At 36.8% G+C, this 22,489-nt stretch overlaps 1 protein-coding gene across 1 annotated transcript; it reads left to right on the forward strand.

Moving 5' to 3' along the window:
* Positions 1 to 3,322: 3,322 nt before the first annotated feature.
* Positions 3,323 to 22,402, forward strand: NAE1 (NEDD8 activating enzyme E1 subunit 1). The gene is made up of 20 exons (XM_016162917.2): positions 3,323 to 3,419; positions 5,934 to 6,037; positions 6,123 to 6,183; positions 7,518 to 7,548; positions 8,283 to 8,354; positions 8,588 to 8,667; positions 9,249 to 9,358; positions 10,934 to 11,043; positions 11,853 to 11,915; positions 12,318 to 12,381; positions 12,689 to 12,780; positions 14,636 to 14,695; positions 14,791 to 14,924; positions 16,258 to 16,333; positions 16,637 to 16,676; positions 17,893 to 17,979; positions 18,467 to 18,559; positions 20,919 to 21,033; positions 21,120 to 21,169; positions 22,165 to 22,402. The coding sequence occupies exons 1-20, from the start codon at positions 3,367 to 3,369 to the stop codon at positions 22,272 to 22,274; spliced, it is 1,605 nt and encodes a 534-aa protein (XP_016018403.1). The 5' UTR covers positions 3,323 to 3,366; the 3' UTR covers positions 22,275 to 22,402.
* The last annotated feature ends 87 nt before the right edge of the window (positions 22,403 to 22,489 follow it).

The raw sequence follows: 22,489 nt of genomic DNA on the forward strand, positions 1-22,489 counted from the left end.
TCTGCCATCCTGCCTGCCCAGCTCCCCTACAACTCTGTGGCTGTCTCAGTTTCCCTTTCCTATGCCCTGAGCCCCAGTTCCCAAGGAAGAGTCGTGGAAAGTAATTGACAACTTTCAAGGTCAGTTAGTGATTTCTCAGTTCTGCCTAGATGCCCATCTCTGACCAAGGAGATAGAAGGGGCCCTTAAGATAAATTTGACCCTTGGATAGGGACAGGAGACAAGATCAGCATGACAGAGAATGCAACATTGTCAAAGCCCCAGATCTCCAATCCAGAAATATCATCTTCAGGCCAACAAGATGAAGGCTTGCTTCCAAGTGAGGCCTACAGCCTCTGTCCGTCTCACAGAGGAGCCTGCTACTCTTCTCCTGGGGGAGCTGCAACAGTCTCAGGACTGGGGGTTTGGGCCCAAGTGTGTCTACTTCATTGACCCACTTCCCCCTCACAGTGACCCAGGCCTTTTCCATACTTATTTATAGTATTAAAAAATAGAATTGAAAGTATTCATACGGTTTTGTACCCAGTTTCATCTGCACAGCAGCCCTGAGGGGACTTTCACCCTATTTTACAGATGAGAATAGCAAGGCTCAGAGAAGTTGAGTTATGGTACACAGTGAGTGATAAAGCAAGGATGAAACCCCAGGGATATTGAATCCCTTATTCAACTAGTCTAAAATCGCAGGGGCAGGGGGAGGAAGTGAATTTTAAATTTGTCATTTGTGTACATCTGCTTTGCCTATGTATGCAAGACTTTGGAAAGAGAAGCCAGAGAGAATATTTGCCTTCAAGGAGGAGACTGGGAGACCAGAAGGGCGGGGGAGGGTGTAGAATGGGGATGGGAAAGACACTCTTTACTGTCTACTCCTTTCAAAAGAATTATTTGCCAGGTCCACTTATATGCAGATTTTTTTTCAATAAATACATACATACTGTAAATGTATTTTCTCTTATGATTTTTAGTAACATTTTCTTTTCTCTAGCTCACTTTATTATAAGAATACAGTATATAATAATATGACATACAAAATATGTGTTAATCAACTGTTTACATCAGTAAAGCTTCTTGTCAACATAGGCTATTAGTAGTTAAGTTTGGGGGGAGTCAAAGTTACATGTGAATTTTTAACTGCTTGGGTGGTTGGCACCCCTACTCTTGCTTTCAACAGTTAACTGCTTTCAAGGATCTTTTAAGAGTCAACTGCTTTACCTCTTTAATAACCAAATAAAAGTTGATCCAATTCTTTCCTTCCTGCAGCCTATCTGCAGCAATTTTCTCTAGGCATTAGAGTTCTGGGAACTTAGACAAGTGAGATGAAAGGATGGAGTCTGCCAGTCTCAGGTGAAGTCCCAGTTGACCCAGTAGCCCACTCAGGTCAATTTGGGAAAGCCTCTGCCTTCATTCAGGTGCCTCCTGTCTCAATTATGTGTTGTCTTTAAAGCTGAATTGATTTCACTGCTCTGGAGTTCACTCTGGTTTCATTGGCATCCTGGATTTTGCTGTTTCTGGAGGAGGGGGAGCATGGGGATGTGAGGGCTATCATGAAGGGCTGGGGAGGAGGGAGGAGCAGCTTGCATAGCCACACCTCATTCATCCAGCGACCTTGACCTGATCTTACTTCGCCTCTAGAAGGTACAGTGTCTTAACTTTACCAGGTTGATAAGGGAATCATCCCTGCCTTGCCCACCTCATGGGGATCCCTGTGAGCACTGACTGAGACAACAGATGTCCAATCCTACACCAATGGACACAATCATACAGACACCACCAGTGCAAAACTTTTCAAAAGCATACATATCTTCACAGGCAGTATGACTCCCCGTGACCAAATTTGGGGCAGACCATGACTTTTGTGCAGACAATGACTGTACTCAGCATGAGAGGCTAAGCAGTGAACTCTCACCTGTTGCCTTTTGACCTTCCCATATTCCCTAGGCATATTTTATTATCGCTTATATTTTATCTGTCCAACTGGAGAAGGAAATGTGACTGCATAAGCACATGATGAGCTGGGAGAGCCTTATGCCTCTATTTCCCATCAGTTGTGTTCCATGGGTGTGGTTAGGGGCCAGGGAAATCATGAGAGGGTGTGCCCTGACCTTGATCCTGAAGACAGCACCCAGGGAAAACTTGCATCCATTATTATTACATCATTACTATCAAATTGTGCCCCTTCCCCTGTCCCCATCTCAGGGTAGGTCAGGCATGTAAATCTGTGCTCATTTTCACCTTGTTTTAGGCAATTATTAACCTGAAGGTGGCCAGAGAGTCTGGGAGATAGAGGGGAAGAAATCTCGATCTCCTTCCCCATTGGTCCCCTGGTTTCCAGCTTCTTCTCTCTTCCCTTTCCTCGGGGGTAAATCCTCTCCTTACCACCCATCCCCACAGGGCAGCCATCCTCTTTCTGAAAGTAGTTCTTTTTAAGAAGGCAGAGGGCTTTAAATTCCTCCTTGCTTTTATGTTCATAGTCCTCATAACTTGGCCCCTGCTGTCTCAAACCTCTCCTAACTAACCCCTACCCTTCTTCACCTAACTCTTTACCACACCAAACTTTCTTTAGTATTTCCAGCCTGCCATTCTTCCTCTGCCTCCTAGAGATGACACCCGCTGTGCCTTCTGCTGTTCTTCCTTGCCCACACCACATGAAACATTCCTGGAGAGGGGCAGTGAGTGGGGTTCTTCTGTGCTCCTCTCAGCTCCCCAGCTTCTATCTATAGGAGGGACACACTGTCTAGTGAGAACTTGTTTACTGTCCCTCTCCCCTCTCAGGACTGTGAACTCCCCAAGGAGACTTCTCCTGCAGCCAGGAGAAGCTAGCTTTGTGGTTCGAAATGGGTCCTCAGTGTGGGCTTGTTGCATGAGAGGATGGATGAAACGGGTGAATAATAATGATCATAATAATGAAAGTTATTGTTCAGAAAGGACTTTTTTTCTGAGTTTGGCTCGGTGTAATTTCATTTAATGCTAATAGAAGGCTGTGCTGGAAACCCATTTATCCCCATTGCACAGATGAACAGGCGGGGGATTTGAGAGGTAAGGAGTGGATCTTACGACTAGTAAGTTGAAATCCAAATTAGCATTTTTCCAAAGCCTGAGTCCCCCACAATTACCGCACGTACAAAGTCACCCACTGGCTGACTAAGGGGGCTGGCGCATCAGGGGAAGATGTATCATCAGTCCCAGTCCCGGTGATCCTCGCTGTAGCTGCGAACAGCCGGGTGTACCGGCCACGCGTGCGCAGTGCAGTGGGGGGCGCCCCCTGTAGGCAGCGAGTAGGAGGCAGCAGCGGCGAGGGGCACTCAGTGCGCCTGCGCGTTCGCGGAGGCGGAGGAGGAGGAGGTGGTGGTGTTGGTGTTCTGCAGGGGCCATGGCGCAACCCGGGAAGCTGCTCAAGGAGCAGAAATACGACCGGCAGCTGAGGTGAGCCGGGCCTCACCGAGGTGGGTGGGCGGGCCAGCGGACAACCTCCGCGGCCGGGCCGGGCCGGGCCTGAGCGAGCGGGTAGCGCGGTCGGGCCTCCCTCAGGCCTCCCGCCGGGCTGGGCCGTGCGTGGCTCGGGAGCCGGCACTCGGGACTCCGGCCTGGAGTCGGGGGTGCTCCTCCAGGGCCGTGCTCCTCTCCTCCGTGGGGTGCACCCTCCCTACACGCTGTGTGCAGTTCGAGGTGCGCGGTCGTAGCGTCAGCCGTTTCACCAGGGCGGCTGTGGGCCCCATCTCGCTGCTCCCAGGCGCCTAGTTTTGCTGAATGAGGGGATCACAATTTCCCTATCCCGGCGGCCGAGAGTGGCACCAAGTGTTAGGTATTGTTCCAAACCAGCACTGTCATGCGAGCCACATATGTCATTATACATTTTCTAGTAGTCACATTAAGAAGAAAAAATATGGTGAAATTAGTTTAAATAATAGTTTATTTAGCCCAGTATGTCCAAAATATTGCCATTTCAACATGTCAATCTACTGTCTTCGACATCAGGCATTTTACACTTACAGCACATCTCAATTCAGACAAACCTCATTTCTAGTGCTTAGTAACCACATGTGGCTGAGGGCTACCGTAATGGACACTGCAGGTTTAAGCCATCACTCAGGTCTTTGGCTGTTTCCTCTACCCTGCTTTTTCTCTTTACACTCCCCATTCCTTATTTATCAAGCATCTTCTGTTTGTTGAAGCAGTGAAAGTAACACAAACTCTTGGCTCCCCTTCTTTCTGGAGCCTTCAAGCCAGAAATTAAAGTATGTCCCTCAGGACTGGAGCTCCCATTTGCACATACGGTCTAGTGCTGTGTTAGAGACTTGAGGCACTCACTTTCCCTATCTATAAAGCAGAGATTTACATAACTTGCCCAGTCTCTCAAGTTTTTGAGCCAGGATGTAAACTCTGGCCCTTTGGTCCTTTGTAGAGCTGATACTCAGTCACATACTCTGCTCCCAAGCTTCTGGGGAAAGAAGCAAGGTGGCAGAGTCCTTATAACTTGTAAATTCTTAGAGTTCCTTATGTTTTGAATGCAGGTACATGACAGCTGAGAAGATATTTGAGGTTACTAAGTAACTAATAGAAGAGTTTGCTGAGTCCAATCCATTTAAGGACCACACTATCTTTCATAGTAAGAACTGGTTATTGATTTTGAAGTGTCAGAGGGAAGCAGTTAGAAACGAAGTTGTGCAGCCAGCTAGCAATCAACCAGGCTCTGCCTGCCTTAGGCCAACGAGTAGAGAGGATTGATTCTAGTTTGGGCCGTTTCTTGAAACATGTTACCTAGAGGTGCACCAATATTCTCTTAGGCTCACTCTACAACTACCCAAGTATCCATCAACCAAATGTGTTAAGTGTCTTCTGTGTACCCTACTTTCATAGGAAAAACAGATGTTTCCAGTCCTTCTGGTTCTTCTGGGTTTTTCCTCCATTCATTTGACAGCTGTTCAGTGATCACTTACCCTGGGCAAGGCATAGGGCTCCAGTGGTGTATATATGGAGTGGTCTCTGCAGTTATGGAACTTAGAGTGGAATAGAAAGATGGATGTTCAGCAAATAAAAGCCAGGTGAGGCAACTACAGATGTGATACACTCTGGAGGACATAGCAGCTATGCAATAAGGGAATCCATTTTCGATCAGGTGACAGAGAAGGCACATTAAGGTCTATCCGTCCTCCAGGCTATGGCATTTTTCTAATGATCCGGGCTGTCCACTTCCTATACTGACAAGAAAAGAAATTAGTTAATAGGCTTTTTGAGTGAAGTTAACCAGGTTGGCCCAAATGCCATGATACATGTGTGGTCATGTACCTTGCCCTATTAACGATATGCTGCTGTGAATCAGGTTATAATATATGTTTCTAATCCTTATTATATCTTCATATTTGTTAATGCATTTGTTAATCATGCTATTTGAGTGTTCATTGCATATTATATTTTAAAGTACTCCTGTAGAAGTCAGTGTGAGGCTTTTCAGATGATAATCAATTTTCTGGGTAAAGCTTTTCTCACTCTTACAGATGTCACAGTGATAAGTCCTATGTCAAGGTCTTAAATATGCTGGATCCTTGTAACTTAAGGAGAAAAGTAGAGAACAGAATTGGTTTTAAATCTAAGGCACTTCTTTAATGTTAATGAGTATAAAAGACTTTCTGTTCTGTAAGTTATCTGGCTTGAAAAGAATAATGGACAGAGAGCTCGAAGACCATGTTTCTAGTGCTGATTTGACCCCTGCCTAATTTGTCTTAGTCTTATGTAATCCCCCCCCCCCCACACACACTACCCCCACTGTTCCTGTCTTACATATTCGCCATGGTTATCACATTAGTTGTAGTGCAAGAACTGTATTAATTTAGTTCTTTTATTGGTAACTGTGCAAGAACACTTTAAAAATCATGAAATAAGAAAGTTATTATTTTTGTGAAAGTTTTAAAAATGCTGAATTTGTGTCTTGTTTTGCAGGTTGTGGGGTGATCATGGGCAAGAGGCGTTAGAATCTGCTCATGTTTGCCTAATAAATGCAACAGCCACAGGAACTGAAATTCTTAAAAACTTGGTATTACCAGGTAATGTCGTTTTGTGGTTGTAAACTTATTTTTTAAGGTTTCGAATTAGAAATATATATTCTTGACTGGCTGTTTTGTCTCATAGGTATTGGTTCATTTACAATTATTGATGGAAATCAGGTCAGCGGAGAAGATGCTGGAAATAAGTATGTTCTAGTCTTTTCAAATAAATGCATGTTAGGGCAGGTAGTGTACTGTCACGGGAGAGTGAGGCCTCAGGTTCACCTCTTTAATCAGGCAGCTTGACTCTCAAATGGAAATAATCCCTGTGTTTAGGATTATGGGGAGGATAAAGGGAGTTAATATATGTCAAGTGTCTGGCAAATAGGCCATTAATAAAAAGTACCCATCATTACTGTCTTTATTATCATTATTAATGCAATGGATAGTCATTATTCCTTTATTTGTGAACTCTGGACACTTCCTAAGTCCTTGCATTGATTCCTAGTTGTTAGTAATAATTGTATTTTTGAATTATAAGATTAGTAAAACTACCTTTTATTTGTTGTGTCTTCTAAGCTTAGCCTAGATATTTATCTCTCTCTACACTACACTGTCTCCATAAAAATATTGTTTTAAAGATGGCCTGTGTGCCATTCTTTAAAAATAATCATATTTAGACTTTCAGAGCATTCCCAAATTTGGATTTCAAGCTTGCCTTTTCAGGGATTTGGAGTCTAAGATCTCTCATTTTATTTGTCAGTATATAGTAGCAATGAATAAATACAAGGAAAACCAACATTTGGTTCATATTGAGCTGTGATATGTTTTCTTTGGGAGATAGTGTATCCACAACACAGTCCTTTTATTGGTGACTGTAAAGAAAAAATCCTATTTTCTTTGCTTGGTTGGTTGGTTAGAGCAGAATGTGATAGGAATAAGGTTTCTTCTTCTTATGGAGCCACTGAGCTTATGCTACAAAATGGCACCCCGACTGATCAGCAGCCTCAGATATGTGCCTTGAGACATGACAAGAGTGTGTGTGGGAAGAAGCCTGAATAGATCTGTTAATAGTTACCTGCAAAAGCAAACAGTTCAATACAGCATTTCCCAAGTGTCTGTGGAACATTAGTTCTAGGGAATGTTAATAGCTGCTAAATGGCAAAGGGATTACATGGCCATATGAAGTTAAACATTTCTTGAATATAAGACTTGAATTTTGTGTATTATGTATTATGAATTTCCAATAGGGAAATATAACATATGGTGTTTCCTAAACTTTTTAAAGCCAGAGTGCCCTTTTTTTTCTCAAAACATCTTAATGAAATTCATATTTTGTGGTACACATTTCTAGAAACATTTATTAGCTTGTCTTTGTAACTTTCATCCAGTTTTCTTCCTCTAGGAAGGCTATTACAATCTATAATCAAAATATAGTTCATTTTATACTATGAATGAAATATATCTGGTATTACAAATAGCCTTTCCTGTATATACTCAAAGAAGCCCTTAATTTTTTTTTTTATTCTGTCTGTTTTAGTTTTTTCCTCCAAAGAAGCAGTATTGGCAAGGTAAACAATCAGTTTGTTATAGAATATAGTTGAGTTTGAGCATCTTATGATGTCACTATGTTTTGATTTCTCGAGAAGCTTTGACTTTAAATAAGCTTATTATTTATCAGAAAAAAACTTACATTCATGTTTTCTGATCTTGTAAGTCTTCGTATTCCTAATAGTTTAAAAATATAGAAGTAATGTCTGTATTTTTATGCTGTACCCTATAGTAAAGCTAAATCTTGAGTGATGTTAATGTTCAGAGAAAGCAGTATTTTAGTTAATGGAGTTTTAACTCTGAGTCAGAATATCTTATATTTTTGTATTTCATATTAAAAATCTTACAAAGCCATTTCAATCAGCTTAGTACAATGTTCTGAGTGGAAATGACCATTCTTTAATGATTGACCTGTCAAGTACAGGATTGCATATGTGAGAGATTAGAATAAGTCTGAACTTGATCCAGAATATCCCCGCTTGCTACCCAGGGTTTTCTGGTCATTTGCCTAATCAGAAAAGTAGAGTACAAATAATGTAGCCACTTTTAAGAACTCTGAATAATGATGGTTTAGTTCTGTTTTAAGTAATATTTTGTTTGAGTCTCAGTTTAAACCCCATAAAAAGCAGAGAGTTGTCATACCTGTATGTGAAATTTGGGTAGTTTTATAGTGTGTTTGCTTGATCTGTAAATTGAGGGGTTCTATTATAACCAAATTTTTCTAATTCAAGTCAAATGCTTTGTTTTTAAAAAGAACCGAGCTCAAGCTGCCATGGAATTCTTACAAGAATTAAATAACGATGTCTCTGGGAGTTTTGTGGAAGAGGTATATATGTATATACATTATTATTTCTGTGCAGAAGTTTTTTTTTTTAATAGTTGAAAGCTCTAGGAATTTAGAATTTTGAATCTTTGTATATTTACGTTTAGTTGAGAGTTGAATTACTTTAACATTGAAGTCTAGCATGTTGCCTTTTTTGTTCTAAATAGCTTAACTGTTTCTTCCATGTTTAATATGATTGTGAAATTGTTGGATTTTTTCCCCCCTGTCCTATTTAGAGTCCAGAAAACCTTCTAGACAATGATCCTTCATTTTTCTGTAGGTTTACCATTGTAGTTGCAACTCAGCTTCCTGAAAGGTAAATTTTTATATTAATTTGTCGTTATTTGGATCTCTTATTAGATTTGCATACTTTTGTTTTCTCTGCAGAGTATGGCTTTTAAAATTCTTGAGCTCTATAGAAACCTTTAATTGGAAGCAATTGTAAATCTCTAGCATTGAAAAGATAGGAAAGAGAAAAATATCGAGATGTGAAACTTAAAAAATAATATTTAGAGCAGTTAAATTGAACATTTCTTATTTTTAGTTAAAAAAATTGGAATTAATTATAGGGAGCACTCGGGGTGTATGCAAGGATACGTACATTTTATAAATATTTTCTCTTTTTTTATGGAAATGTTTAAGAAGTGTCTTTCAATAACATTCTCCCTAATACAGAAGTCAAGGCTTTTATATCCCTTTAGTCTAAAAGATATGTTATCTTTGAAAACTATAGTCTTGTGGAATTGCTTGCCTTTCAGCATGTCCTTGACCTGCTTATAATGTAACAGATATGTCTTTGCATTAATTTAGTAAAAAAGTTGCTTTATTTTAAAGCATTTTCATGTTTGACATATATCCATTTGCTTAAGTTCTTATTTACTATGCCTTTCTTTACAGTACATTGCTACGTTTAGCAGATGTCCTCTGGAATTCCAAAATCCCTCTTTTGATCTGTAGGACATATGGACTAGTTGGTTATATGAGGATCATTATAAAAGAACATCCAGGTAAAATTGTTGTGTACATGGGGCTTGCTTTTAGCTGCTTTAGCTATGATTTTAGAAACTTGACAATTTAGAAAGTCAATTTTAAATTACAAAGCAAATTCTTAGCAGCACAATTCTGGTTATAGGTTCAAAGTGTCAATCAAATTGGTAAGTTTTAATCTAGTATTTCCTTTACTTAGCATTATGAGAAGATACAAAGCAGGAGATAGAACAAATACAGCTTCTTCATCATATTAGGGAACCCAGCAGCTGTGCAAGTACCTAGTTTTTTTTGCTTCTCAGCCCACATAAGGCATGTATAGCTGCCAAAGTTGGGAGCCAAGGTATGTGGGTCACACTGACACAAAGAGGTCACACCATCTTTTTCTTACCAATCTTTTATTCCATTTTCATACAGGCCTTCGGCTCCCCCAGTTCAGGTACAATTCTACATAACAAGCAAAATATTTACCTAACTACTGTTCTAAGGAAACAGTGTTATAGGAGACCAAAGTCATTCATAGGCAGGCTTACATCAGCTCAAGGCTGATATTAGCACTTTACTTAGAAAATTTTAATCTTCGATCGTTATAACATTTTCATCTAGTACTATACATTGTTTGGAGCCAGGTAGTCTGCTAGTGCAATGATAGCCATTGATAGTAGCACTGAATGGTAGTATCTGCTTGAGCAGTTAAGGAGTGATTTGTGAGGATAAACTTCTGGCAGATTGTGCTGCACCATCTAAGAATTAATTATAAGTGGGAAAGTGACAGGGTAAATTTTTTATTTTAAGTGGGTCACTCTGAAGCTGAGTGGAGAATGAGTGGATCTGAAGGGGCAAAGACTGGAGGCAGGGTTGCTGTTAGGAGATTTCCAGTGGTCTAGGTGAGAAAGAGCGAGCCCCTGACCGAGGGCAGATGTTGATAGGGAAGATGGAGTAGAGGATAATAAAAGTTAACATTGTTAGCTGTGAGCCTTTTGGTGGATTATTTCATTTAATCTTTCTAAAATATTTATAAAGTAGATACTATTTTATCTGCATTTTACAGATGAGTATTCTGAGGCACAGAAGATTAAATTGTTGCCTAAGGTCACACAGCTAGCAAGTAACAGAACCTAGTTTAAACATTCACTGAAATTACACACTTTTCTGTATTCTTCTATGTTCAGAGTTGTGTACGAAGTGACATTAGGATGTGGGGAATGACCGATGTTGGGCCACAGAAATAGGAAGTCAGGAATGACCAGGTTTCTAGGGTAGAGATCTAGGTAGGTGGTGATGCTATTTGTCGAAGATGACAGGTGGAAGGGTAGATTGTTAGGTGCTATCTGAACACATTTTTTCAATTTTGATCTTTTCCAATTACAATAACAAGAAAATTCTGATCTAAAAGATCCTGTTTTGCCTTTATTAAAACTTATGGTTTGTACATTTAGTAAAATGTGAATGTAAATTTACATTAGTGAACACAAACAAAACCTGTAGATGCTATGCTCATTTAAAAATTATGGGTTTTCCAAGTTCCTGTAATGTAGTGTATTGCCAGCAGGATTACTAAAGAAGTAAATTTCTCTTGTGGGATTGTTTCACAGTAATAGAATCTCATCCAGATAATGCATTAGAGGATCTACGACTGGATAAACCATTTCCTGAACTGAGAGAACATTTCCAGTCTTATGATTTGGATCATATGGACAAAAAGGTTGGTTGCTATGTGTGACCTTTACTTTATAGATAGACTTAAAACAGTTTTTTTAACTTAGGGTTTTTGAATTACACCAATATGAGAAAATACTTTATTCCTGTAGTAACACTACATTGTACTTGATTTGTTTTAAATAAATTTATTTTTTTTGTAGAATTTAAAAGCTTTTTTATTGAAGAAAAGTACATTAACTGAATGTATCTGCATAATCAACACCCACTTAAAGAAATTGGACATTAACATGTCCCTCATGGTCCTTTCCTAAACAAATAGATGTGCTTTTTAAAATAGTTTGAATTTGGAGTGGGTGTTGAAAATTGATTCCTCTTGAAACTTATTTTTAGTGATAGAGAATTACCAAGGCAACTGCGTATTTTGGTACGGAAATGATATTTATAACAAACCATATAATTTAAGGAGTATTTGTATTTTTTTCCCGACTACGTATTAATTAAAATGCAGGTATTTGGTTCAGTGGAAAACACAGAGGAGATCTTCTTATAGTCTAGGATTGGTATCTGAAATCAAGAGATTTGGGCTTGATTTTTGGGTGACAGTCTTTATGACTGTTTTCTTGATGGTAAAATGGGAACAATCATAGTACATACCCACCACATTAGGGTTGAATTGGACACTCGAAAAAAATTTGTAAAGCAGTTTTTATTAACCCAATTAATTTTCTTCCATTCATTATTCTACATATACTCAGGGGCGATCACATGTATTGTTGAATTTCTTGAAAGTAATGTGGTATTGTGAGGAATAAATTAACTAATAGGATATTTTCTTTTATTCTTAAATTTTAGGACCATAGTCACACTCCATGGATTGTGATCGTAGCTAAATATTTAGCACACTGGTATAGTGAAGTATGTACTTTTTTAAAAGAAGAAATTCCGTATGTAACTGTATTTTCAATTTATTATAAAGGATTTGATTGGAGGGGGTGGGAGATGAATTTTTTTTCCTTGCATGGCTTACGGCAGGTGGGTTCTTTTTAGTTTAAATCTCGCAGTTCCTCTTTTGACACTGATATTTTTATTAACAAAATTAAATTTGAATAAATATTATACTGAAATTAACAGTGGGGAATGAATATAGTGAAATGGCCCACAGTTTCTTTTTTTAATCAAGTCAGCCTCTGATTTCACTGAGGTATATATTTGCTGATGAAATCTCATGTGGACGGCAGAATGGGGAAAACTTTGGACTCTTAATTTTCATATTTTAAGTTTTTATAACTGGGTTTTTAAATTTTTTAACCAATTTAGACAAATGGACGAATACCTAAGACATATAAAGAAAAAGAAGAGTTCAGAGATTTGATTAGACAAGGTAATATTATGGGATGTGATTAAATGTATAAAGTTTGAAAAGCAAATCACTTGAAGCTAATTTGTATTGGATTTCTGTGGACACCTTGTCAGATAATGCCACCATGAGCTTTTATTTTTGCTCAGGGAAGGGTAAAGAGTCACTTTGTATAGTTTTAAGAACGGCTAATGATAAGCCATATTTCTTCGTAAGGTTCAATATCTGATCCTCCCTTCAGAATCTGACAAGGTTATTTCTATAATGTTGCGGGGTGGGGAGAGAAAGAAGATAAGGGCTGTTATTTGCTAACCAATTTCTGTTTTAATAGGAATTCTAAAGAATGAAAATGGGGTTCCGGAAGATGAAGAGAATTTTGAAGAAGCTATTAAAAATGTGAACACAGCACTAAATACAACTCAGGTATTAAAGGAGTTGCTGAGGGAGTCATATAAGATAGGTGTTTTCTGAAGTCCTCATGGTGAAATAGTTGACTTTAGATTTAAGTTAATATTTTCTAAATTGTATAGTTGGTTGGAAATTAATATCTATAATACAGATTGACTCTTGTTTTAATAAGAGTCTGTATTGTCCTTGGTAAAATAGACATCAATGCTTCAGTGATACAGTGATTTATGCAGATTATTTGAAGTGACGATTTGTGAATAGTAACAGTTTGGAGGTAGGGATAATATACTGAAGGTGATGTTTTGTTGGTCCAAAACAATGTTGCCTGAAAAGTTAAATCTTACCCTGTATTTGCTTTTGACAGTAATTATTTGAACATAAGGAAGATGTTCTTAAATGATATTGTATACCTTAAAAATTACTTGGAAGATAGTTTAGATGCCTTTTTGTTGTTGTTTTGTTGTTGAAGCCTGGCCAATGAGATCTTTGGGGAACTTTGGAATGACATAACTGATAGATTTCTTATCATTTAAATCAGCAAAAAATACTGTCTTTCAAGTTAGGAAAGCACTTAAGCTGTCATTACATTGTTTTTGGAGGTAATTAAATAGTGTTGCTGAATGATTAAAAGTGGGTACTTTGGAATCAGTTTTTTTGGTATGAAAATTTTCTATGTCTTAATTGGCGTGATGGTTAAAAGTACATATATAGTTATCAGAATGCACTGAATTGTACATTTAAGATTTTACTGAATGTAAAATTTCACTGAATGTAAATTTGCTTTCACTGAATGTAAAATTTACACCAATGAAAAAACCAGGGTTCTCATAACTGGGGGACGATGAACTAAGGAAACAGATAAATGCAACAGGTGCTATGAACAAAATTAGAATAGGACGAAGAGGTAGACAGAGCATGATGGTGAGGAGGGATTTTGGGATTGAGAGGGGGTCAAGAGGTGTGTTTAAGCAGAAGCTTGAGTGAAGTGACACGCAGAGATCTGGTGGAAGAGCTTTTCAGGCTGAGGAAGCACATGTGTAAAGGCCCGGAAGTGCGATAAAGCTTGGCATTTGTTCAAGGATCAGTAAGAATGGCAGTGTAATTGGAATTAAGTGAAAGGGGGGGAAACTGGTGGGAGGGATTTGGATTTGGAGAGGCAGAAAGGGCCACATCATAATAGCCTTTCTGGCTGTTGAAGTTTTTTGAGCAGAGGAGTGGAGTGACTTAATTTTTATGTCTAAAAAATCATTCTGGCTCCTGTGAGAAGAGACTGCAGGGGACTGAGAGTAAAAACAGAGAGACCAGTTAAGTTACCAGTGAGAAATTTTTTTTCCACACAACAGTAGAATCAAAGCCTACAATTTTTGAAGTTTTTATTAATGTATAATGATCTTGCTTGCCTTAAAAGCCCTTGATTTAACTATGTAGTTTTTGTCGGAGTGATTCTCTCTTTCAGCAGTCACTAATTAGAGTGTCAGGGTTTCAAATTTTGACAAGATGGAAAAATATGGACTATAAATCTAGCTTGGTATTAATGTAATCTTTGCTATATTTTCAAATGTGTGTATATATATATATACACACACACACATATATATTATAAAAGTTTACTTTGGCTTCTTTTTTACTCCATTTATGATGGAAAAGAGTAGGTCAATGCTAACAACAATGGGCAGGAGAGCACTTTTTTCTGTTTTCTCCTTCCTCATCAAATCTCCATCTGGTATGATTCTAAATAAAAGTCTAAGCAAATCAGAAGTTTGTATTGGATTACAATTTGAGAATTCAAAAATTTGTTCAGAGAAATAACAGTGAAAATAAAGGTGGGCAAATTCTTAGTATAAGTAAATGTTTCCTGTTCCTTTGTTAGATCCCAAGCAGTATTGAAGATATTTTTAATGATGATCGCTGCACAAATATTACCAAACAGGTAACAACAACAGCAAAAGGTAAAAATAGTGCTGCCTTAAGCTTTAGTTCAAATTCAAGCGCCACTTTATATTGATTTCTTTTTTATTCTTTTAGACTCCATCATTTTGGATTTTAGCTCGTGCCTTAAAGGAATTTGTGGCCAAAGAGGGTCAAGGAAATTTACCTGTCCGAGGCACAATTCCTGATATGATTGCAGATTCGGGCAAATACATAAAACTGCAAAATGTGTAAGTCACTACTTTTAAACTATGTAACAGAAAAATTAATTTGTTTATATTAGAGATGAACATATTTTACAAGTCTATCAGAAATCAGAAATGAAAGTCTGTTATATTCTAATTGCTTTAAAAATAAGCTAAATAACTTAGGGGGCACATTTTTTAAAAAATTGAATTTATATGTTAGAATAGTTTTAGATTCACAGCAAAATTGAATGGAAAGTAGAGAGTTCCCATATACCTGCTATAGCACAGATTTCTTAAAATATTTCATGATAAAACCTAACGTTTGAACACTAAACTCTGCTATGAACTATTATGTGTATTAACTAGTATTCACAACAACCCTATGAGAGAGAAATTATTGTTATCCTAATTTTATAGACAAAGAAACCAAAGCATAGAAAAGGTAATTTATTTAATGTCAGACAGCTGGTAAATAGCAGAACCAGGATTTGAACCCATGAAACCCATCTCCATACTCTTAACTATGTATGGCCCTATATGTTTTTTATCTATAACTTAAAACTTTGAAGTCTTAAGTTTGGATGACTTTGTTATTAATGTTTTATAATTTAAAGAGTTCATGACTATAGATAAGATATCTGTTATCTAGGTATCACTAGCCTGAATGCTGTTAGACTGTCCTATGTATGTTTCTCAGTGTATATTACCCTTGTATAATTTGGGCATGGTTCTGATAAATCCAGAGCTGATGGCTTGGTTTCTTCATGGGCCGTATAATGTCACACAGAGAAGATCTCTGTTGTCTAAACAGATTGCACTCTTCAGTTTAGTTATTGTCTAAATTTTTTGTGCTAGCCTAAAAATTCAACTACTTAAAATTTGGGAAAAGTCAATTGAGGATAGGAAGAAGTATGACCTCACATTGGAGATAGTTAGCTTAATACTGATCATCTTTAGAGGGTGAAGATGTAAATAGACTTAAAAGTTTTATGTGAATTTGTACATGGGCAGTTTTGAAGTATTTAACTTTCCTTGAATTTGACTTAAAGGAGATAATAAATCATATTCTTCAGTAACATATTTTGTCAGGTCCTCTGTCAGAGAAGTGTGGATCATGGATCCCTTTAGGAGGGCAGTTTTTAAGTTGGTTGCTGTTAATTATAGAGGGGCCCCAGGTATTAATGGATTCCGAGAGTCTATCGCCAACACTGAGAAGATCCCCAGCTACTAACACGTGCTGCTGGTAGCATTTCCATGGCATTTGCCCATTTCGTATTTTACCAGACCATTAATTTTTTCATGAAAAGGAAAGACATTTTTTGTTTGCTTTTCAATATTTAAAATTTAATATTAGCTTCTTGTTTTTCTTTTCCAGTTACCGTGAAAAAGCAAAGAAAGATGCTGCTGCTGTGGGTAATCATGTTGCAAAATTGCTGCAGTCTATAGGCCAGGTGAGCTGCTGGGCATACTGCACCTTTGGTGGACAGTACAGCTCCTTGTAGGCCTTATCGCACAACTCCAGCCAGAAAAGGTTTTGAGATGGAGGGCCTGGTACTGGCTCTGTGCTTCTTTAAAGGGATCTCTCACTTGCCTGCCTAATGAGAAAGACTGTCATAAGGAAACAAGATGTTTTTCCAGTGCTCTCCCAGCACTTGGAGAAAGGCTCCCTATCTCACAGTGATCGGCTTTGTGCTGTACCCTCTGTTAATCTTCTTTTTTATACTGGAGCAAAATCTGCATTTATCTCTTTACAGGCACCAGAGTCCATTTCAGAGAAAGAATTAAAATTACTCTGTAAGTCCCCTCGAATTAATTTCCTTATTTTGCTTGACAAAAATGTGCCACAGGGAAAGTTCCCAGGAATTTTAAATGGTTGAAATTTAATATTTTCCATGGTCTCATTGGTATAGATAAATATAATTATTAGGTAATATTGGGTCAGAGGTAGAGTATATCTATCTATCGCAATACTAAAAAGACATGAAGATCAATTAATTGAAAGTTGTCATTAATACAGAATTATTTTTAGCTTACTACTTTTAAATAATTTGGGAAAGTTTTATCTGAAGACTTTGAGTGTGAAGTCCTCAGTTATATGTACATTGACAGTATTGGTTTAATTACTCATTTTTATCTGTGTTAAGTGACTATAATGGAGTTAAGAATTTTGCCATCTAGTTTCAGAGTGGCTAGGCTCCTGGCATCTTTTTGAGAATTCTTTAGTAGGCCTAAAGCATTTTTTATTTAAGAGTTAGTTTAAAAATAATAAAATCTGTTTTACATGCTATCTGAAGGTTTTTCTCTGTAGCTACTGTCTCTAGTTTCTGCAAAAGTCTGTATTTTGCATACTCTTCAGCCTTAAAATATATTTATCCAAGTTCTCCATTTTATAACCCTGCCACAACATTTGTTTAGGCTTAGTTTTAACGTTTTCTTCCATTATTAATCTAGCACCTTGTTTCTACATTAGTGTTTATTCTACTAGATTATATTATACCAGATTAAAAGCTGGATATTGGGTATTTGAGGGTTTGTCATTCTGTTCTACTTTGGGGTATGTTTGAAAATTTCTGTAATACAAAGCTTTTTAAAGCCTTACCTATACTAAGAGCACGATATGTATAATACTCTATTTTGACTACTTATCCATAATAAAAACTACTGTTCATCAAGCTCTATTATAGCCATTGTGTTAGATATGCACTTTACACAGTTGCACATTTAATCCACAGAACAACTTTGAAAGGTAAACAGTATTATCCCCATTTTGTAAATGGGGAGATCTGAAGCTCAGAGAGGTGCCTTCACCTCAGTGCTGAACTGGTCGTAGCACTAAGGACATGAATTAATGTTCTAGTGCCTTCTCAGCTAGCTATTAGAGCCAAGTAAAAGACTCATTTCTATATCTGTGAAGAGTATACACACAATTTCCTGTTCTAAAAATGACCTGTGATTTGGAATATTTATGTGTCTCAACGATTTTCCTCTATAATGTCTTTCCTTTATTTAGGCAGCAATTCTGCATTTCTTCGAGTGGTAAGGTGTCGATCCTTAGCTGAAGAATATGGCTTGGATACAATTAACAAGGATGAAATTAGTAAGTATAATAATTTTTTGATGGTAAGTTATTTTATTTTTAAAGTTATAAATATTTTGTTTATAATAGTATAGAGTACATAATGATAATATAAAGGATAATGGAAATAGCTTCACTCTAAATTTTATTCTATAAACCTAAGTAGTCATAATTTCAAAATATAAAACTTAGTATATACATAAGTCATATTTAGGTAGGTTACTGAGCAAGTTGTATGTTACATAGATGAGCTAAAGTCAGGCTGTTACTACTTTAGTAGAGATTATATAGCTATAGCTAATAGTGCAAAAGACAACTGGATTTTATCTTAACGTATATCCCTTTATTTTACTATTATTTACCATTTTCTATTTTATTGTCACAAAATATTAAAATTTTGTGATAAAATTGCCTAGTGTCTTGAAACTTGATATATAGTAAGTTCAGTCCTTTGTTGTTTTTATGTCATGAATTACTCAAATTATACTGAATTTTTTTTTCCTTTCAGCTTCCAGCATGGATAATCCAGATAATGAGATAGTATTATACTTAATGTTACGAGCTGTGGATAGATTTCATAAACAACATGGTAGATATCCAGGTAAGAATAGCAGTCGAATGATCAAATATAATAAAATCTTGAATACACACTTGAATTAAACCTTAAAGTGTTCTCGGGTATTTACAATTGGTCTTCGAATTTTACATTATAGACAGTTTACACCTAGTTCATCTCAATGTTAAACTACCGTTTGTTTTGTAAGTGTAACTATTTGCAAATAGTGTTTGATTCTAAACTATTACAGAGGAATATTTATTGAATGCATGTAGGAAAAATCTTTTTTTTTTTTCCTGTCAGTTTTCATAGTTTACTTCTAAGACTCACACTGAGTTTAATTTAGTGGAAATGAAAAGCCACAAGAAGTATGCCAGTGACTTCTGAACTCAGAACTCTGAAGATGTAAAGATTTTTTTGCTCAGGTTCTAATTTTTGTTACCTATAAATGTAGCAGTAACTGGGGAATTGGCATAATCTCAAAGATCTTGAGTTGCCCATAATATTTTTATTAAGATGATACTTTTGATTGTGCAGAATTATTTCATAGCAGTACATACTAGGTGTATCATAAAACCTGTTGTCCCAACTAGTGTTGTGTGCCCATTGAGTTATAATCTTAATGAGCAAGCTTACCAGAAGAAAGAAAAACATTCAATATGAATTGCTTTATTTGTATTATTCGATTAGAATATATTTTTGGTTATTGCATAACAAACCTTCTCCAAACTTAGTTTAAAATAATAAATTTTTATCTGATGATTTTGTGGATTGGGTGGGCTCAGTTAGGCAGATCTCAGTGGGGAGAGGGGATCTCACAGAGTTTCATGATGTCTGGGACTGTAGTCATTCTGAAAGCATGACTGAATTAGCCATCCAAGGAGGTATTTTCACTCAGGTGTCTGGCACTTTAGTCAAGGTAGCTGAAACTGCTGGGGGCTGATCAGGCATCTTTTGCTTCATGGCTAGCTGGGCCTTCCTTTTAGCATGGCTGTCGTAAGATAGTCTTCTTACGTGGTGGCTGGCTTCTCCACAGTAACATTCCGAAAGACCCAGGTAGAAGGAACAAGCTATTTATGACTTAGTCTTGGAAATCACACAGCGTCACTTATAGTGTGTCCTATTGGCTTCACAGGGCCAGTGTAGGTAAAGAGTGGAAGAAGACTACATAAGGATACAAAGGGATATTTATTGGGGAGCCATCTTGGGAGACTAGCTACCACATACAGCAGCAGTTTTGACATCAGAGACTGGTGCTCCTATGAGAATCTAATACCCGATGATCTAAGTGGAGCCAAGGTGGTGATGCTAGTGCTGGGGAGCGGATGTAAATACAGATGAAGGTTTGCTTGCTCCCCCACTGCTCATCCCCTGATGTGTGACCCAGTTTCTAACAGGCCACAAAAGGGTACCAGTCTGTAGCTCGAGGGTTAGGGACCCCTGACATACAGCACAGGCTTTGAGCCTAGGTTCATATCCAAGCTCTATCACTTACTGTCTCTTGACTTTAGGTGAGTCACTATTTCCCTCCAACAGTAGTATCTGCCCTATGAGACTGTTAGTATTAAATATGTGATGTAAGAAAATCATTTAACATACTGCCTAGCACCTTGTAAGTAATAAAGGGTAGATATTACTATTATGAGGAAGAGTGGTGGTTTAAACTTGAGTAGTTAAAAAATAGATTTTTTTTTTTATAGTGCTTGAATATTATGGCAATTATATTTTCCCTTCCAGTAGTAGTAATAATAATAGCTTACCTTTGGAGACATTATAATTTAATTGTTAAGAACTGCCTGGGCTCTTATCCCAGTTTTGCTATTTATGAGCTAAATAACTCAGACAAATAACTTAATATGTGACCCAGTTTTCTCATCTGTAAAATGGGGATAATAGTACCTACCTCGTGGGGTGGTTGTAAGGATTAAATGAATTAAATAATATCTATGGTGCTTAGAATAGTATCCAACATCTGTTAATGCTCAATAAATGTTACCTGTTATTATAGCTTTATGTCCTCAGTTTTATTTACTCTCTTGGAAAAATGGATAATAAACACCATTTTTATAAAGGGTATAAGTAGGACATTACCTTCTCATTCATTCATTTCTTCTATCACATAAGTGTTGAGCACTATGTGACAGATACTCTTCAAGATACTGGGTATGGAGCAGTGAACAAAGCGGACTTGTCAAGCTTGAATTTTAATAGGTTTTGATGGTTTGATTATTACAGGTTTGTGTTATTTGCAAATATTGGTCTCATATTTGCCGTTATTTTTGTTAGTTTCACATCTTACTGTTTTGACTAGAACCTCTGAAACCAGATTAAATAAAGGAGGTAGCCATTCATTTTGAATCATGTATTTATTTTAATGGAAATTAATTTACATATATATTTTTAGGGGTATCTAACTATCAAGTTGAAGAAGATATAGGAAAGCTGAAGTCTTGTCTCACTGGCTTCCTTCAGGAATATGGACTATCTGTAATGGTGAAAGATGATTATGTCCATGAATTGTGAGTATTTTTTTAGGCCATATAAGAGATAATACCTGTAACTGTCATAAGCTAGTCTCGATTCATGTCTCCATCCTTTCCTTTAGTTGCCGATACGGAGCTGCTGAGCCACACACCATTGCTGCATTCTTAGGGGGTGAGTTCAGAAGATGAAAAGACTCATCTTTTGTTACATAGTACAATTATGAAGTTTTATTTTCTTAGCTATTTTAACTAGAGAGATTATATATTAAATGGGATAACACCATTAGATTCCCTCACTTCTTTAAGACTTTTGTTTAAATATTATCTTCCCTGTGAGGCCATTCCTGACTCCCTGATTTAAAACTGAGTCCCTCCTCTTGCACTCATATCCTCCTTCCTTGCTTTTTCTCCTTTGCACTTAAGAGTCATTTGACATACTATATATTTTACTTATTTGTAAATGATCTCTCTTTCGCTACTAAAAAGTAAGATCTGGGGGGTGGGGATTTTCATCTTTTGTTCCCTATCTTATCCCTAATACCTAGAAGTACCTGGTACTTAGTAGTCTTATGTTTCATTGAATCAATGTGAAATGTGAAGCTTCAGATTGTAAAAGATGAAGAATTTTTTTCTTGGTAATTTTTTTTCCTATCGTTTTGAGTAGTTAAAGCAGTCTGGCAGTATTTAATATAGATTCTTTCCAAATTACAAATGTACTTAGAAAAAAATATTCCTTTAATCCCTTTTTATAAAAGTAAAGCAGGCACAAAGTAAAACTTAAATGCAACGAAAGGGTGTCCTTTGAGAATCTTCTCTGCCCATATGTATCCTTTAAAATATAATCGACCATATTGCTGTTTTGACTTTTTAAATTTATCTTGCTAATCTTTTTAAACCACTATAATTAAAAATAATTCATTCTTTTAAACTAGCCTAATAACCCAATGTGTGAATATATAAAACAAAACTTTTATTTCCTTTTAATAGCATAGTTATAAAAAATTGTAGTCCTTTATTTTGATATACTCAGTAGACTATGTTCTGGATTGCTTTTAAAAATCTTTGCTTTTGGAAAAAGTAAAGGTTTTCTTTACAGAATTGAATATTTTGTGTAACTCTTGAAATTTACTTTTTTCAAAGATTTGCTTTTCCTCTTTTTCCTTGCAGGAGCTGCTGCTCAAGAGGTTATCAAAATAATCACCAAACAATTTGTAATTTTTAATAATACTTACATTTATAGTGGCATGTCACAAACTTCAGCAACTTTTCAGTTGTAAAATAAGCACCCTAGACAGTGTGTTAATAATTGGAACTAGTTACCTTCAGGTTGTGCTCTAATCTGTAAAATTCTGTTAAGGTATATCTGTTAAAATGTTTGCTTAATAAACATTTTTTTCATTTGTAATAATGCTGCCTTGTTGTTTGGGTTTGGGGTGAAGGAAGCAGTCATTTTCCCAAATAATAAAAGCTCTCCATTTCTAATTGAATTTGT

This window comes from Rousettus aegyptiacus, unplaced genomic scaffold (genome assembly GCF_014176215.1).
Source record: "Rousettus aegyptiacus isolate mRouAeg1 unplaced genomic scaffold, mRouAeg1.p scaffold_m13_p_14, whole genome shotgun sequence".
NCBI lineage: Eukaryota > Metazoa > Chordata > Mammalia > Chiroptera > Pteropodidae > Rousettus > Rousettus aegyptiacus.

Bases quoted from the DNA above. Each gene is read 5' to 3' on its own strand.
- NAE1 (XM_016162917.2), top strand. From the start codon at position 3,367: ATGGCGCAACCCGGGAAGCTGCTCAAGGAGCAGAAATACGACCGGCAG. The intron at 7,549-8,282 runs GTAAACAATCAG...GTTTTTAAAAAG, and splicing joins AAAGAAGCAGTATTGGCAAG to AACCGAGCTCAAGCTGCCAT. The intron at 8,355-8,587 runs GTATATATGTAT...TGTCCTATTTAG, and splicing joins CTGGGAGTTTTGTGGAAGAG to AGTCCAGAAAACCTTCTAGA.